General features: G+C 39.7%; 1 protein-coding gene across 4 annotated transcripts in view; it reads left to right on the forward strand.

Moving 5' to 3' along the window:
- Positions 1-17,531, forward strand: part of RARS2 (arginyl-tRNA synthetase 2, mitochondrial) — a 40,367-nt gene that overhangs the window by 7,171 nt on the left and 15,665 nt on the right. For all 4 annotated transcript variants that reach the window (XM_064447659.1, XM_064447663.1, XM_064447660.1 and 1 more), the window contains 8 exons: positions 1,223-1,320; positions 2,419-2,474; positions 4,021-4,104; positions 7,802-7,878; positions 11,179-11,334; positions 13,094-13,200; positions 13,800-13,895; positions 16,240-16,300. In XM_064447659.1, coding sequence (XP_064303729.1) covers positions 1,223-1,320; positions 2,419-2,474; positions 4,021-4,104; positions 7,802-7,878; positions 11,179-11,334; positions 13,094-13,200; positions 13,800-13,895; positions 16,240-16,300 — 735 coding nt within the window. The remainder of the gene's footprint in view (positions 1-1,222; positions 1,321-2,418; positions 2,475-4,020; positions 4,105-7,801; positions 7,879-11,178; positions 11,335-13,093; positions 13,201-13,799; positions 13,896-16,239; positions 16,301-17,531) is intronic.

Below are 17,531 nucleotides of genomic sequence, written 5' to 3' on the forward strand. Positions count from 1 at the left end.
CATTAATCTGCCTCATGTTCTAGGGTGAACAATAAAAGCAGTTTAAATTTATACTATCAAAATTAGAAATAGCTAAGCCTCTTTTGTCTGTGTCACGTAAACCACTGGTTGATATTTAAATATGCTGTTAGAGCTACACACAAATGACCAAAACTTCCATGAGCTGTTGTTGCAGTCTACCTGCAGTGAACTGATGGAGAGGACTCTGTAGTAGTTGTTTTGTCTCTTAAATTGGCTTTAGTGATAATCATGAAGACTAGAACTCCCATACTTCTGTGTGAGAGTTCCTGAAGTGAAAGAAATGGGTTATTCAGGTGACCTGAATATGTGTGGTAATGCTCATGCAGCCAGGGCTCATGGGATTTCTTGCAGGCCTTCGGTCACAAAGGAGTGTGTGGGAGATCTCATGTGTCCCAAAGGGTTGGACCTATGTGATCTGGCTGTGCTGTGCACAGTGGGTGTCCCCTGTATTCACACCTTGACAAAAACCTTGGATACAGGACAGGACTCCTAGGAATTTCAGAGAAATGGCCAAACACCTCAAAGTGTGCCTAGATAAGATGTATTCATGGGAAGAGGACACTTTTGAGGAAGCCCAGAGGTATGGTATGTAGCTTTTTTGTCTTAATTAGAAAAGAGAAAAAACCAAAAAGCTCCTTGTTGGGAACATTTGCCTGCTCATAAGGTCTCCTACTTTTTAATCCAAATCTGTAGTCTTGTTCTACAAGGTACTCCTTTTATTTTAAAATATGTTACCTGAATTAGGAGAGGTGAGGGTCCTGGTTAGAACCCTATTTACGTGGGAGCTCTCTTGTTTTACATGAGGCCGCTGATTTATCCACATTCTTGGACTTAGTTTCCTTTCCTGCCCACCAGTTACACCCCAGTTACTCTCTTGCCCTTTCATGTTATGTAATTAAAAATGATAAGAACTAGGCTTTCCACTTCCTTTTAAGTTTCCACCAAAATCAGCCTTGATTTTAACCTAAATCTCTGCCTGTGATTTCTCTAAGTTCTTAATCAATCAGATGCAGCTTTCAAAAGTTAATGGCATTTTCATCTGATATGAGATCTTGTTTGCTTGGGAGACCAGCCACATAATTGCTAGCATGAATAAAGGCTGTGGGATCAGACTCTTGTGTGATTGGCAAACAGTTTTCCTTATCACACTTTCTGTTGTTGAAACATATTTTCCTTTTCTTTTATCTTCCTTGTGGTTTAGACTGTGTTGCAGCAGGTGTTGAAAGATGGCTCAGAGTATGGAGTAAAAAGTGAACTTTTCTCTACAATGCCTAGAGAAAAGACAGTGATTGAGTTCAGGTAAGTGTGTGTGATGAGTCCTTTGAGAGAATTGCCTTGTCTGCTGATTGATATTTTGCTGATTGCTGTTCATTGCTGTAATGTATGATGCATGTGAAGTTAAACCATATTTACAGCATTATATTTAGCTGTATTTAATGATACTCCAATATATTTGCCAAGTAGAATATAAGTTATATTTAGGGAGTTGAGGCTTTTTCCCAGACTGTATTTTGGATATTTAAGAGTTCACGTCTCACACTAAGAATATTCTGATTTAGTGCATAATAGCATTCAGTTTTTAAGTTGGCTTCTTTCATTGAGTTATTAAGAAACATGATCTGAATTTTCAGCCACTAACCCATTTCTTTTTTCACCTTAATACCTTCCTCCATGACTTGCTAAAGTGGCCAGGCGTTTGTCTTGCTAAATCTTCTCAACTGCTGGTCCCAAAATTTCTGTCCAGTGCAGTTTTGTTTACAGTCACCTGCTCAGGGAATGAAAAGTGGCTGACTCAGATCTCTTTATGTATAAATAATTTTGTTACTTATACTCCCTCTGTAGGCTTCCATAGTCATGGAAAGTAAGCACTTGACTTTAATTTGGAGGGTGAATTTTCATACCTGAACTTCCATTTTATTATCAGGCAAACAATTGTGGGTACAGGGGTTTTTTTGGAGGCACTGTTGTTGTTAGAAGAAGATGTGATTTTAGTTACTGATTCTTGTACACAAGGTCCCCTGTCCTGGCATCAGATTTATCTCCAATAAACGTATGAGGAGCATGATCCATATGTCCAAAACATGTTAAAACCGAGAAGGTAGTGCAAGTCCTTTCTCACCAGTATAGTTGGGTTTTGGGTGGGGTTCTTTGTTGTGGGGTTGTTTGTGGTTTCTTTTTCCCTGTAACACTGGCTGTTAACTGATATTGGGGGAAAAGCTGGTTGAATGGGAAAAGTTCCTGTCTAGAACAGAAGCTAATCAGGGAATTTTAACAGAAAACTGAAAATGGTGGGTTTATTTCAGTTCTTCTGCTATATGCATAAGTTGAAGTCTTTTGATTTGGTGATCTGCCAGTCTTGTATATTGAACAAGCATTATTTGTGAAAATTTGTTACAGCTCCCCTAATATTGCCAAAAAGTTTCACATAGGACATTTGCGTTCCACAATAATAGGTAAGTATGCGTTTAACTCTGTCCTAAAAGGGCTTGTTTGTCTTCCTGCTTCACTTGACAGGGAAACACTGCTAACCTTTCACTCTTCTAGTGGAGTGGCCGCGTCAGGCTCAACTTACTAGTTAAAAACCTATTGCTCATTACACAGCGAAGAAAAGAGCATGGTGTGTTGCTGGCAGATTTATGAAGCCACATGTAATACAGTTTTATGACTGTGAACTTTAAATTAAGTAGTTTAAAATTGTTCTACAAAGACACCCAGGGCAGTTTTCATGGAGGTGTTATAAGAGTCCTTTGAATTTTAAATTTCCAATTTGCACTGGACTGCAGAGCAGCCAGATAATTATGTCTTGGTGGCTGTCTTGCAAAAAGCTTGCTTTTATGTGTTAATTACTTTATGCCAGTATTACTGACACAGTTGCTGTAATTTGTAATGGAATAATTAATAAGTTTATTGTGCAGTACTCTACTGGCATATGGAAAACATTATTTCTCCCTCCTTTACCTCTCTCACAATACAAACTAGGAGGTTATTATCAAAAGATCCTACATCATCTGTGCAGCTAATAATGTATTAGTTTTTAATTATATTTTATGTCTCATGTATAATTAGTAATTACATAAAGTTAACAATTCTGCCTTTTCATTGACTGGTAGTTGAGTGAAATTATATATTTTGGGCTCTTTATGTTCCTTTTCTGGACCCTTTGCTACAGAAGAAAACCACCTTCAAAAATAGTTCTGTAGATCAATGTTTGTCCAATAGTAAGAGAATTAATTGACCACAGAGAACAGAATTGAAAGTAATTGCAAGCTATAATATGGTGTTATAATACCAGAAGAAGAGAAAGCTTTCTGCGTCTGTTTACATCGGCATTGTAATTAAAAGTTGAAGCACAGGAAAATAGAGGAAGGGATGCGGGTATTTCTTCTTTGTAATTCTATGGTTGTAGCTAAGCTAAGCCAAGAAAAAAGGAGGGGGTTTGCTGTAGTAACAGAACCAAGACGTGCTTATGTGTTACGGTAAGTCTGGAGCATATGAGACACGTAGCGTGTTAAGTGCAGAGCTCGGTACTGCTCCAGCATTATATAGAGATGCTGGACTTGATGTTCTCCATTTAACGTCACAGTTAAAATCAGTTTGTGAATTCTGAGTACTTGCTTAACCTCCTGGTATGAGGTTGCCTGACTGTAATGGGAATTATGTGCACTGCCATATATATTCGTGAGAATACAGGAAGACTTTATGTTCATGTTTTTCATGTTCATCTACTTTGCAGTATGTGCATGCACATACACGTGTATGTTTTTATCACTGTTGTATGAGACACCTCATGGCACCTCCCAAACGTACAGCCTTTCTTTTCCTGCTCAGAATACTATTGCTTTTAGTTGTGAGGCATTTTAGCAAATTCTGTGAAGTAGTTCATCTGATATCTTTTCCGCTTGATTTTGAATACAGATCATACAAAACCAGAAACCTGTGTTGTTGGGATGAGAGACTACCTACAACTGAGTAATAATACCAATTTTTTTTCCTTACCAGGAAATTTTATAGCAAATCTCAAAGTTGCACTGGGACATGAAGTAATAAGAATAAATTACCTTGGTGACTGGGGCATGCAGTTTGGTATGTTTTAATACTTGTTTCTCCTGTTTCCTTTTCTGCTGTATAACATGGTCTAGCTTTCCAGCTTCAGTTTTTGCAGGCCCATTGGATTCACTCTGGGCTCATAAAGAATAATATTGTGTTTCCATGCATGTATTCTGTAGCTAATCTCCTTAAAATATGAACAAAACAATCCAAACTGATTCATCATCAGTATGACCTATACTACTGTACAAGAAATAACAGGAGGAAATTTACCCAACAGTCCCTCTGTCCCTCAGTAGCTCCCCTCTCAGATTATGTATGTGTAATTTGGGGCTAATTTTTAAAGGGCAGTATAAATACTTCCTGAGAGTGCTAGTTATACCTTCGGAGCTCTCATAGCTGAACAGATTTCCGTTGCTGCCTCCAGACAAAATGTGTACACATTACCATAGCTGTTGCATGTCTACTGTGATACTGTCTTCCTTATTCAGGTTTTGCATGTGTAACAGTTACGGAAGAGTAAGCTTGCTAACTTACCCATGCCACACCTGTACACGCAACCATAGAATAATTGTAACAAAATGTATATTTTATATTTGGTTGTCTTTGTGTGTGTTGTGGTGTTTTATCTGTTTGGGGTTTTTTGTTCCCTCTGGAAACTAGTCCATTATTCATAGAGCATAATTAACTTCCACAGCAGCTGCACTTTGGCAGGTTGAGGCCCGCAGAGTTTGTATCTTTAAAGATATCCCAACACTTCCCACCAAAATATTCTGTTTCCCTTCAAAATGTAGCAAAAGCGAGGTGTGTAGGTGGAGAATGTGCAAGCGAATAGGCCCTAGAAGACTATCAATCTTGCATGCGTGTGCGTTTGCGTGCAGACGCGTACACACTCCTACCTTTTCTGAAATGTCCATCAGATTAAGTGAGGACTGAAAAGTCCTTTCCTTTGCAGCCTAGCGTGGCTTGATATTTATTCCCTGACCAGAGATCTTTTATGTCCGATTGCAGGATCTGTAAATACCCCTCTTATGTGGCAATTGACCCATCCATGGGATTCTCAACTTTGTTGATTTCTGTTGTTAGTCTTGCATTTTATATTGATCCATATTCTCCTCTCCTTTTCTAATCCCCCCCCAAAAGCTGTGTTTGACATATTTTTAGGCATTTAAAAAAAGGCAGTCATGCCCACTTCCTTGTTCTTGAAAGCCGGTACACCTGTGAAAACTATAAAACTCCCCCATATCTTTTGCAGTAAGTTCTGGAACCAGTGTCTGTATATTTATTTTTAAATGGCAAACCCGAAGTGCAATGTCTATTAAGCGGTTACTTTTGCTTATTCCAGCCCTTATGCTGCCCCCTCCAGTTTCTCTGGGACCGCTGTTTATGGGGACATCAATGAATCAATTTTATGAACAGAACTGGGTTGAAAACTTAGTGCAAATATCCTACTTCTACTCCATTTATATATTCAGATTCAGCAGTGTATATAACATAACTAAAATGTATTCAGTTCTACCCGTTCTCCTTCCGGAGTAAATTCCTGGGTTTTAGACAGTTGAGTAAAATATTCTTATGACTGTGAGAGCAGTAATAGAATATATTTTCCCTTTGTTAAATTATTTCCTCCACAGCTCATCTTTCCTGATCCTGTTTCTGATCAAACAGTAGTCTATAGCAGAGCTTTGCTTCATTTAGGATTTGTTGCATAGGAATTGAATACAGAATGAGTTCACCTAAAATTAAATAAATTTCATCATTGCATATTTCATTCATTTTTGCCTCGAGACATAATTTTATCACTATGCTATTGTATAATGAATGTGGCAATGACAATTAAGCAATGACATGCAGTGTGGTTAAAGGACTTCTCAACCAGCCTCATTCGCTCTGTCTGTGAAGGTACTAAATTGTACTCCTAAGTCTGAATATCAGGATTTTTTTGAATTTTAATACAGAGTTTCCTGAAGGCATCAAAATGCCTGTTATTTACATGTGTACCTGTTGTCCAGCACACAACTGTTAGAATCATGCTTTTGACCTACTAGTTCGAACTGTTTCTTTCAAAATGGGTGCTCCCCTCTTTATTTGGGCTTGCTCAGCTCAAATATATGACAGGCTTTATAACAAATAATGTAGTCATGCTTCACAAAATTATAGCATAGGAGTATTATTATAATGGTCCTTTCCCAGAAGGAGTGCTATAGTTAATGATCTGCCAGCATTTCTGTTATAACTGCTATGGTCAGAGGCTTTAAAACATAATAAAAGAAAACATATTTTGCTGAAACATGGCAGAGAAGTCCTCAACCTCTAGGCAGTTTTGGGGCAGGTTTCTTAAGGTAAAAAAGCTTATGCAGTCACATTGTCTGTCCATCTGTCTTCCTGTCACTCTGCTCCTCATAAATTTTGAACCCATTGGCTAACCTCAGCCAGATCTGACAAAGAAAAATGTCTCCAAGAGAACAAATTTCTTTTGGTGTTGTGACAGTTGGCAGCTGAGTAGGGGTGGAAATGCAGCGTAGTGCCCTCTGGGAGAGAGAATTAACTTTTGTGTTTAGCCTGCGGGCTAAGCAGTTAGCATATCTAGGTCAGAATCGGTCCCAGCACATGCTGCAGCTGGCCAGTAATTGGTGAGTGTAACAAGGGTTGGGGATAGTTTGGGGAAGACAGAAACACGTGGAAGGATGTGTTTAGGCTGAATAAAAACTGGCAGTCTTGCTGGGGGTTGGAGTGTGAAGCCAGCATTGGAAAGTGGAATGTGTAGGTACACTAATATCTAAGAGAGGTCATTAGGAAATCAAGCTCTTATTGCTCATCAAGTTGTCCTTAATGACACTCCCTTTCAGTTGCATTATACTAATTTTATTTCCTGAATCCTAACTTGGTTTTCTTAAGTAAAGCTGCCACGGCTTCTATCGCACTCAGTGTTTCCAAAAGGGAAGCTCCTGAGACTGTGTTATTTGTTTAGTTGCAGAGGGCTTTTCAAAGGGATACCTGCGTGCCTGTTCCTCAGATGTGCTGTGTTCACATCGGTCCTGGTCCTTGTCAGCTCAGAGGAATGAGATGGCCTTAAAAGCAGCCTCAGAAAATTTAAGAGGCTTCGGAGTTAATATTGCTAAATTACTGAATGAGTTAATGGGCTCTTTTGATTTAGACAATAAGATTGAGGTTTGGATCTTGCCCTTCCAGATGGCTTTTGGAAGGTGCAGAAGCCCAGTCAGATATGTGAAAAAAGCTGCATATTGTCAGCATGCAGCAAAAAGTTCTCATGAAAATATTGCATGAGTGGTATGTGGAATACCATACTGTGTCCCAGTTTCTCTTCTCCTTGAAATGATAATACTCTTAAGGGAGGAAGCAAAACAAGGGGTTCTGAGCGTGTTCTGTTGCTGGACAGTTTCCACTGTGTGGCTTCTCATTTACAGCCGGTTGCTGTGTAAATGATAATTTTCTCTACCAGTCCAGAAACACAGATTCCATTTATGAGGAATTGGAAGATCAACCTAGTATTTCTTACTAGTTTCTAGCTATTATAGTTTTGGGTTTTTTTAATGCAGTGGAATAATAGGTTATGCTTTTGTTTTTGTAGCATACACCATTGTTTAAAAATGTAAGGCATTTCTTATATTACATACAACGTTAAGACTAGACTTGCTTATGAAAACAACTTAACCAACCAAATTATATACTCTGGGCTGTTGTCTAACTCTGTACTTAATTGTTATTCAAGGCTTATTGGGTGTTGGTTTCCAACGCTTTGGCAACACAGACAAGCTAAAATCCAGTCCTTTACAACACCTTTTTGAGGTAAGTTCAGAGAAGACCAGCTAGGGACTTCAGAGGACAGTCCATTTAACTTAGCTGTCGGTTTTGTACAGAATGGTATGTCTGCAGGTTTATGATGATACTCATGTTGGATTTAAACCACCTTGCTTGAAGGACCAATGCTAGCCTGGGCCATGGCAGCCAAGATAGTTTTCACCAGGCAATGGCAGCAGAAACAGCTTTCATTAAGCTGAAAAACATGCCCCATAAAGGAGGTGATTGTATGGATATTTATGTTGCATTGATTGCTGCTACCACTACAGCAGGTTGAACAATATCAGCTCTCTTAACTGGGCATAGGTGTCCCACACCTAATGCTGTAGTATGTTGGTTACCACAGTTGTGAAAAGAAGTGTCATGTATGGTGTAAAAGTCCTCTTGTTGCTAGTATTTTTAGAATAAGTAGGTTTAACTTACATTGCTCGATACACAATTTGCTGTGGTTGGGGAAAAGGATCTTTAAAGTGTTTTGTATCTAATATGGAGCCTTAGCAGACATAGGTAAGGAGGAGTGACAGTCACTTTCTAGAATAATGTTCTGACTCTGCAGAATCTCCTCTTTCTTCCATGAGTGTCAAGAGCCAGGAGTGTTAGAAGGTGCAGTTTCTGCTGACAGGCATTCAGGAAATGCCCTTTTCAGCAGTAGGGAAGGCTGTTTCATTGCAGGAGGTTGCCCTCTTGGTTGCCCACCATGCCCACCAGCATTGTGCAGGTGCTACAGATTGCATTTCTGTGGGTCAGTGGACTGTCCAGGTTAGCAGTAAAGATTGAAGCAGTTTAACAAGCCTTGTTTTTCCAGGACTAATATGGTTTTGGTTTTTGGTTTGCTCCATTCAAATATGCTTAATATAATCTGAGTTAGTATTTTTCTCTTCCTCTTTACCAGTTCCTGTGTCACTTCTTGTTTCATACAGTGCAATGAGCAAAAAAGGTTTTCATCAATCTTTTGGTACTTGTCACAGGATAACTGTTTCGCATGAATCTGTTTACTGGTAAAGGAACAAACTGTGTTTGAGTACTTGGATACTCTACAGCTAAATACATATTGGGCAGATTGTTTATGCGGCAGAGTAGCTCCTTTTTTTAAAGTTTTTTTTTCATAGCTTACTATGAGCTGGTATAGATAAATTCTGTTCACTTGTTCCCTCATCCCTAAGGCCTGCTCAATAAAATTGATAGATTCTCAACATGGAGGTGTTTTAGAGCTGTAAGACTGATTTAAAGAAGATGACAAGAAGTAGTTATATTCTTGTGGTGGTGCATTGCTGCATATTCTTTAATTTTTATTTATAATTTGAGTCCGTTTTTAGGATTTTCATTACAAATACTTGGATTTTGCACTAAAGCTTTAAAATACCATATATTGCAGTTGCATGTAGGCTTTATAACTTTAAAAAAATTACCTTCAAGTGTAGAAAACAGTGTTTAGTCAAAGGTTCTAAAAGGTTCTAAAACAGTAGTTGTTTGAGACCAAATTAGTTTCTCAAATATTCCCAATTTTTAATAGTTTGTTCATTTGTATTCCTGGTTTATATTAAAAACTGAAGTGTGTTTCAAAGTGGTGTTTTTCTGCAGTTGTAGGAAACTAATCTTTCCTACAGTTCATTTTAAAAAAACTTTCCATAGCACAATTTCTATATAAATAAATGTACAGACAAATGTACCTTTCCAAACTCTTTGCACCCTCCATTTTGGTCAAGAATCAGATGCAAATATGCCTTTCACATTATTTTTGCTTTATAACATCAAAGATTCGGGGGGGGGGGGGGAGTTACAATGTGTGAAGCTACTGATGGGGGAGGGGAAACATTGTTTTTGGAAAGGGTTGGATTTTCCCTCTACTTCAAATTTTTTTTTGTGGCAGAACTAAGCAAACATTAATCTTTGAGGCTTGTCAGCAGTACTCTCTGTTAAAATCTCTAAAAATCTTGGGTTGTAAAAGGAAGGGGAAAAGTTCAAGGGTTTTCCACATCAAAAGTGGAACCTTCTGGTTTTTTAATAGGTGGAACACATTCAAGCAAGGTACTGTTGGCAATCTCCTTGCCTGAGCATTGCAGGAGTGAAGTATTTATAATGATTATTTTTTTTTAATCAAGATCACAATGATTTGGGATTAAAACTTCCTTACAAAGGCTTAAAAGTTTAACAGTGTTGAACTATTTGGTTCTAAATCATAGCATAACCACTAGTTAGTTAATTATTTTTGTGTAGTACTTAAACTTTTTAAAAACTTTTCTATGGGCTTTCAAAATGCTACATGTGGAAAGCAAGGAATCATTGTCTGGGCAAATATTGGGCCTTTAGATATAAAGGAATATGTTATCATAGAATAGAGTCATACAATATCTCAAGTTGAAAGGGACCCATAAGGATCATCAAGTTGGGCTCCCTGCATCTTGCAGGCCTACCTAAAACTAAACCATAGGACCAAAAGCATCATCCAGACACTCCTTGAACTCTGACAGGCTTGATGCCGTGACCACTTCTGTGGGGAGCCTGGTCCAGTGACCGACCACCCTCTCAGTGAAGAACCTTTTCCTAATGTCCAGCCTGAAGTTCCTCTGAGGCAGCTCCGTCCCATTTCCTCATGTCACCAGAGAGAGGAGATCAGCACTGCCCCCCTTGAGGGAGCTGTAGCCTGCCATGAGGTCACCCCTCAGCCTTCTCTTCTCCAAACTGGAAAGCCAAATTTGTTGTACGTAGATAAAGTTGGCTAATGCAAGAGTTTGAATACATTTAGTAGATATGTGAGTGTCTAGTCAGATGTTGACATTCATAGGCCTGACTTCAGCCACAGAGAGACAGCACGTGCTAGTATGGGTGCATAGTACTACAGGTAAGTGGCTTTTGGATGAGAACTGGGTTTTTGGAGGGGTGGGGTTTGAGCTTGTAAAACATGAAGCCTTATCCACTTTGTGGTCCTCTGAAGAAAAGTCTCTGGTTTAAAAGTCTGTGATGGTTTCCCTTTCATGCATAGATCAGTTCTTCCATACTCTGCTGCTGAAGTTTGCTTCAAGGTTATGAAGAGGATAATAATGACAGCAGTAAGGAATTATGGCCTTAGTCTTGTTTCAAGATAAGCTGCACATTTTCCTGTTGGAGTTCGGACTACTCATTTATCCTTTAAACAGGAAATGTGTTGCTTTAACACAGCTTTAAAATTTTGATGTTACAAATGTTGTCTTTAAATGTATTTGTATTGTTCTTGTAGAACTTTGCTCTGCTTATTTTTATTGGAGGAGAGGATTATACATCAACATTTTCAGTGCCTTCATATTTTAGGTGTATGTGCAGATTAACAAAGCAGCAGAAGATGAAAACACAAAGAAGCTGGCTAAGGATTTCTTTAGAAAACTGGAGGAGCATGATGAGCAGGCATTGTCACTTTGGAAACAATTTCGCGACTTCAGTATTGAGGAATTCATCCAAATTTATAAGGTACAAATCATCCACTGCTGTTTCTGTGCGGTTGGTAAAATGGTCTCTTTTTATCTGTTGCTCCATCAATCTGAGAGCACACAGTACCTTTTCATCCAAGAGGCTGCCAAGCAGCGAATGAACCTAGGAACACAGGTTGCTGTAACGTTGCCAATTCATTGCCTTTCCGGTAAACTTTACAGTGTTGTGGGGAAGATGTTCCTAAATACGCCAGGTTATGCCCCATTCCTTTTGGAAAAAGCACGGTAGTTGATTTAACATGCAAGCAGACTGTCACTTTAGTTGCTGACAGCCTAGATGCATTTTATTTAATGGAGTCCATGTAATTGACCCTTTGACTAATTCTTCCTTCTCAGAAGCCCTGAAGCTAGGCAACAAAGCAAATCACTGTTAGATAAATACTGTGCAGTTTTGCTTTATCTTTGAAGTCAGCAAGAACCTGCTAAATTTAATAGTTTCCATATAATAAATTTTATTAGGAGATAACTCTGTTTTCACGCTTCTGATCTAATGTTATAATGCAGAGCTGTGTATGTTGCATATTAAATTGAGTATAAGTAATTATAGCAGCAGGAGTTTACAATAGTAATCAGTGCATAAGTTACCTGCAGGTTGAGTTGAGCTAATATAAGGCCATCTGTTGCATTACTGTGATCTCAGGAATGGAGCCAATGTCTACTGTTTCACGGGAGATGTTTGTGCTACTGACCACAAAATTAATATTATGAATTTGGGAAACAGGAGTGAGACGTACCTTCTGTCACTGAATCAGGTCTCTTGGTATTAATACTGTGTAATCTTACCCAAGAGTCCATCTGACGACTAGCTAGTGTTTTTCTTCCCCACATTCTTACAAGGAAATTCTGGAATTGCTGCCCATTTTTGATGGGCTTAGACATTGTTTTCCAACTCATAGCTCCAAAGAATTTGTGACTTGTTTTATACCACTTCCTTCTAGTAGTATTTTTTACTTAAAATTGCACTTTTCCATTTCCTTCCTCTTGATGTATTTGTAAAAATTGGTCATGTCTTCTTTCATCCTTGATTGCAAAGTTAAAAGAGAAGTGGCCTGCCCTTTCCCCAACAATGCAGGTAACCTGGCTGTGCTTTAATTTCTTCCCTGAAACATATCACTGGAGTCATGCTAAGTACTCTTAAGATCTCCTAAGCGAGACAAAGCCTTGATAACTCTAGTGGAAAGCTGACCTATTAGGGTGAGTGTGCACAGCTGCATCATGATGGTCACTTGTCATTGATCACATGATGACTGGTACAGCTAGATCTTTCTCTCCCAACTCCTTTTCAAACTATTAAGAGTCAAGCTGGTGGACTGATACCTTTGTTGACCTCAGTTAAAAACCTTGTCTTTTACATTAACCTTTATATTTTACCCAGTTTTGACAGTTGAGGTCATCCTCTCTCCCCTAGGTGTACCCTCAGCCTTCCTAGTAACGGTGATAGAGACTTACCTCAGATTTTTTTTGTACTAATTGCTCTCTCCAGTTTACTCGCAATTTCACATGAATGTTATATCCAACACTCTATTAAACTTGGGGAGATTAATTCCAATGCAGAAATCTATTAAAATCAAAACATCCTTTCCTTTTAACAGTGAAGTGACATTTCCTGGAATAAAATTGATCTTTGCACTCTGTCTGACCTGTGACACAGACAGACCTATCATCTGACTTTATTTGAATAAATGATTAGCTTCAGTCTAACAATGTTTCCCTTCTTTGATATTCTTGGAACTTTTCAGCGTCTAGGAGTGCACTTTGATGAATATTCTGGAGAATCATATTACCACAAAAAGTCCCAGGAAGTTCTAAAGTCGTTGGAGGAAAAAGGACTCCTTCAGAAAACAATGTATGAACTCATTATTCAATCTATTGGCATAGTTTGCTTAACAACACAGTGGCATTTCAAATGAAATACGATCAGTGGGGTGTGTACGTCATCTAAGGGGAATGGTTTTCTTTAGATAGTTTTGGTACATTCTAGTAGAAGGCCAACAGCATTTGTGCAATCACAGCTACAAATTAAGTTTGCCTTTTCTTGTGGCTGGCACAGAAGCCTGGCTGTGACCCATTAGGTGCAATGACAGTGTTCGACTCCTAATGGCCTTTTAGGCTGTTACTTAGTTTGGTAGCTGCATGTGCCATTTAACAAGCAGAGTTAGATGAGATCCTTGCCTTGATGTGCTACCCTGCTGAACTGGGATAGAAGCTGTAGTCATGCAGTGCACCAAAATGTGGGCAGGCGGCTCCCTGGCATCAGCAGTGGTGACAACAAACTTAGAGGAACGGTCTTCAAAAGCCTTCAAGGAAAGAACATGACAGTCTGGAGTGAGGGGGGGTTCTATGGCAAGAGGCCTTCATTTTGGTTCTGATCTCTATCTTATCTGAACTTTATCTGTATTTTGGATCTGGCTTGCAGTTCCTTCAGTGTTTTTTCTCAACTTACAGAAAAGGGACAGGAATTGTGGATCTTTCAGAAAAGAAAGACCTCTCATCGTTTTCCACCGTCATGCGTAGTGATGGCACATCGCTTTATATAACAAGGCAAGTAAGCCCATTTGTGTTTCTTGCCATTTATTTTGTCAGTAAAGTTTGGTACATGATTACATTTGTAACTGATAGTATAGATTTTGAAGCTTTTTATTTCAGGGATGGAACACCTTGACGAATGAGTAGTTGTAACTGGAACTAGCAATGTAACTATGATGGGATGAAAATGGCTCAGTAGAAGCAACTGCTTTTAAATACTTTTCCTCCCCTTAAGCAGTCTATTAGTAAATCTCCTCTTTCCATAAATCATAATACTTTCTACAGCTGCTGAGTGTGAAAACAAAGCTGGGATCTCTTCATCTAATAAACACTTGCCTAATGATGAAGGTTTTAGGAAGCCCTTTGCTTAAAATGTTTATTGGCGGTGTGATGCATTAAAAAATGGCTTGTTCAGCCATGTCTTCATTGACTCAGTGGACCACCAGCACTGTACCATCAATTTTATTACTGTTTTCCTGCCTTCTCATCAGTATCCTAAAATTCCTCTCGCGTATTTTAATATGGAAGCCGTAACAATTTCTTTGTGCCAGTAATGTAAATAAATCAGATGTCTAGCCCTCACGGTAAACTGCGTACAGCTTTTCAGGACAAATTAGAGAGATGCTGTGGCCAATCCTGCACATTTGGGAGCTGCTGAATCCTGTGGCCAGGTAGAGGCAAAGCTGCCGCAGCTCCATGCCCACAGGTCCCACCAGTAGTGAGGCTGAGCAGCTGTTCCCACAGGCACGCAAACACACACGCATATATACACCGAGCCAACCAAACAGGGCAACATGGACAAAACCACTCAGCACTCTGACGGGGACAAAATGAAGCCATTTGTGCTCTCTGGCTGATTAGGGTGCGGGTCTAATAGTGTGAAGCAATACACACGTATATATGTGTGTATATATATACACATGCATGTATGTGATATATATTATCTCCATAAGTAATATACATATGTATTATATGTCTAGAGTACGTAAACACAATGTGGATCTCTCCAGTAGCTGAGCTTCACCACTCAGTCTGCCCATTAGCTGGCCCCTGGATCCCCAGGTCTCCCCACTTGCTGGCACCTGGGCCTGTGAGCCCCCATAGCCCCGCTCCAGTTGCTGGCACAGAGACAGCAGATCCTTCCGGTAACCGGGCTTAGACATGTGGTCCATCCAGCAGCTGGCCCTGGATCCTGTTGCCTCCGATGTAGAGACACACAATAACACAGGCAGGTCTCGGTTAACCCCCAGGCCCCATGGTCTCTCTAACAGTTGGCCTGAACACCCTGATACTGACAGTACAGACTCCTCTGGGTGCCTCACCTTTGAAGACACACACGTACCTGGCTCCCAGGGCCCTTCACCTGGTTGCGGGCTGGTTCAGCTTGATATTTGCTGTCAGTCACATGTGGACATGTGTGCCCTCACTCCAGCTGTTGGCAGCAGAGACACCTTGGTCCCTGTAACCCAAGGTCAGACTGTAGTTGCTATCACTTAATTTCACTTACTTTCAGTCCCTTCAGTGGCTGGTGCCACAGATGCATGGCCTGTATGACCTGTAGTCCCCAACTCCAGTTGCTGATACTTAGACCTCCAAACACACATGCACACAGAAGAGAGATCCCCCCCTTACCTCGGAAAAGTTTGAAACAGAGAAGACAGGACAGGCTGTCCTGTCCAGGTGCAGAGCACAACTGGACAAACCCATTAACTAGCAATTGGTTTACAAGCCACCTGCCCCTTTTATCACCTTCTTCCTTTCTTTTCCCACCTTTGGTTCCTCCCCTAAGCATCCTATAGTAAGTCTTGTTGCAATTGCAAATTGCAAAAAGCATTTGCAAAATGCTTTTCCTTTGTATCCCATGTTCCTTAGGCAGTAACCTTCCTCAGTCAGAGGGTGGTCCAGAGAGCCGCTCCTGCTGACCCTTGGGGTGGGTTTCAGACTGGGACATGGGACTGGTGGCTCTCCCATGACAGCCCTGGGAGGGTCTCGAGCAAGTTGTTTCTCTGTACTACTTTGTGTGTGTGAATATGAGCTTTTTATCATATAACCTAGTACTGGGTTAGTTTTCCAGGGGAGGGTTGTTTCTCTCAAGTCTCCCAGCTGATTGATTGTCCCAGCAGGCAGGCAGAGACCAGACTTACTCTGTGCATGAGAACTGTTTCCTCAGTAATTTTTGTAACTGGTGGTTTAAAAGGAAAACAAAGCATACATGCCCTCTTTTTTTGTGTAAGGCGTACACGGATCCTTCTAATCTGGCAGTCCTCTTGCCTCCATAAGAGCAGATTATTTTCCCAAGAGGCAAATAATGAGGTGTGTTTGAGCGAAAGTCCCAATAGTTTCTCATTATCTCTTCCAGAGATCTTGCTGCTGCTATAGACCGAATGAATAAGCATAGCTGGGATACTATGATTTATGTGGTAAGTCATTCTAGATTCACCAGACACTTTTGAGCCTGACTCTTGCCAATAATCCAGGGGGCCTCTTGCTCCCAGTATAACTTTGGCACGTGGTATTTTTGGCAGTAAAATCGATGCCCTTACTGCCCAACAACTGTGCCTCAATGTGGCAGCGTTTCTGTGTTCTGTTTCAGTTCATGACCCATGGAACAGCTGAAAAATCAGCTCTAGAGTTATTCTTCATTTTAAAAATTCATTGCAATTAATTTTAAAGGAACTTTTACTCAATTGACATTGTATTTTCTATATAAATGTTGTATTTAATATTTAAACAAGTCAGAAAAAGCTGCTGGTGCTATAAGAGGTTGTAAAATGTTAATTAGGAATTGAGAAATTAATGTTCTAAAATGAATCTGAGTCTACCCTAAAGTCCTGATATCTTATCTGAAATGTAAATTTTTATGGCTTTGAACAATGCCTTGGTTTCATTACGTAGAAATCACACATAAAGTCCTGCTAATCAGTCTGGAGCAGCTGTAGACAGGAAATCTTTTCATGTTTCTTGGTTTGATTATTTTGCTCTTCAACTATTCCAGCATTATCAGTAACAAATGGCGGGATTATCTCCTCACTTGTGTGAAACTTTTTTCCTTTAGCATTACCAAGGACACATCACATGTGCTTTTAAATTTTCTTTTTCCCACATTTAGAAAAAAAAATTTTTTAAACCATGTTTTATAAAACAAAGTCAATTAATGACCCGTGAAAGAAAATCTGCAGGTTTCAGGCATGTCCTTTGTGATGCGTTTGGCAATGCCCATAAATCTTCTCTGGTGCAACTCTTTCAAAAGCCAATATAATGTTACAAATACCATTATTCAGGGGAGGGGGAGAGTAAGCATAAAATGAAATACCCAGATAAAGTGTGACTTTTAGTTAAGTCACATTCCTTCTTTTATTTTCAGTCTTCCAGAAGTTTCCACTAACTTGTCATTCCCACAGAAGGTCATGGAACAGGGTGGGTTTGCAGTGTTTTGGGGGGAGGTTACCTCTACTGACTGGGATGTAGTAGACTCACTGGTACTGAAGAGCAGTGTGGCTGTGAAAGTGGAATGTGTTAGGAGTTAAGGAAGCTTCCTCCCTAGTTCATGTGGGTAGGTGATTATTTGTATTTTTTTAATACCATGAGGTAGTAGGGACCAAGGGAGAAGGAACAATTAGAAAGAAAGAAAATAAGTGGGTGGGTATTTCG

Source organism: Phalacrocorax carbo, chromosome 3, assembly GCF_963921805.1.
Source record: "Phalacrocorax carbo chromosome 3, bPhaCar2.1, whole genome shotgun sequence".
In the NCBI taxonomy this organism is placed as follows: Eukaryota; Metazoa; Chordata; class Aves; order Suliformes; family Phalacrocoracidae; genus Phalacrocorax; species Phalacrocorax carbo.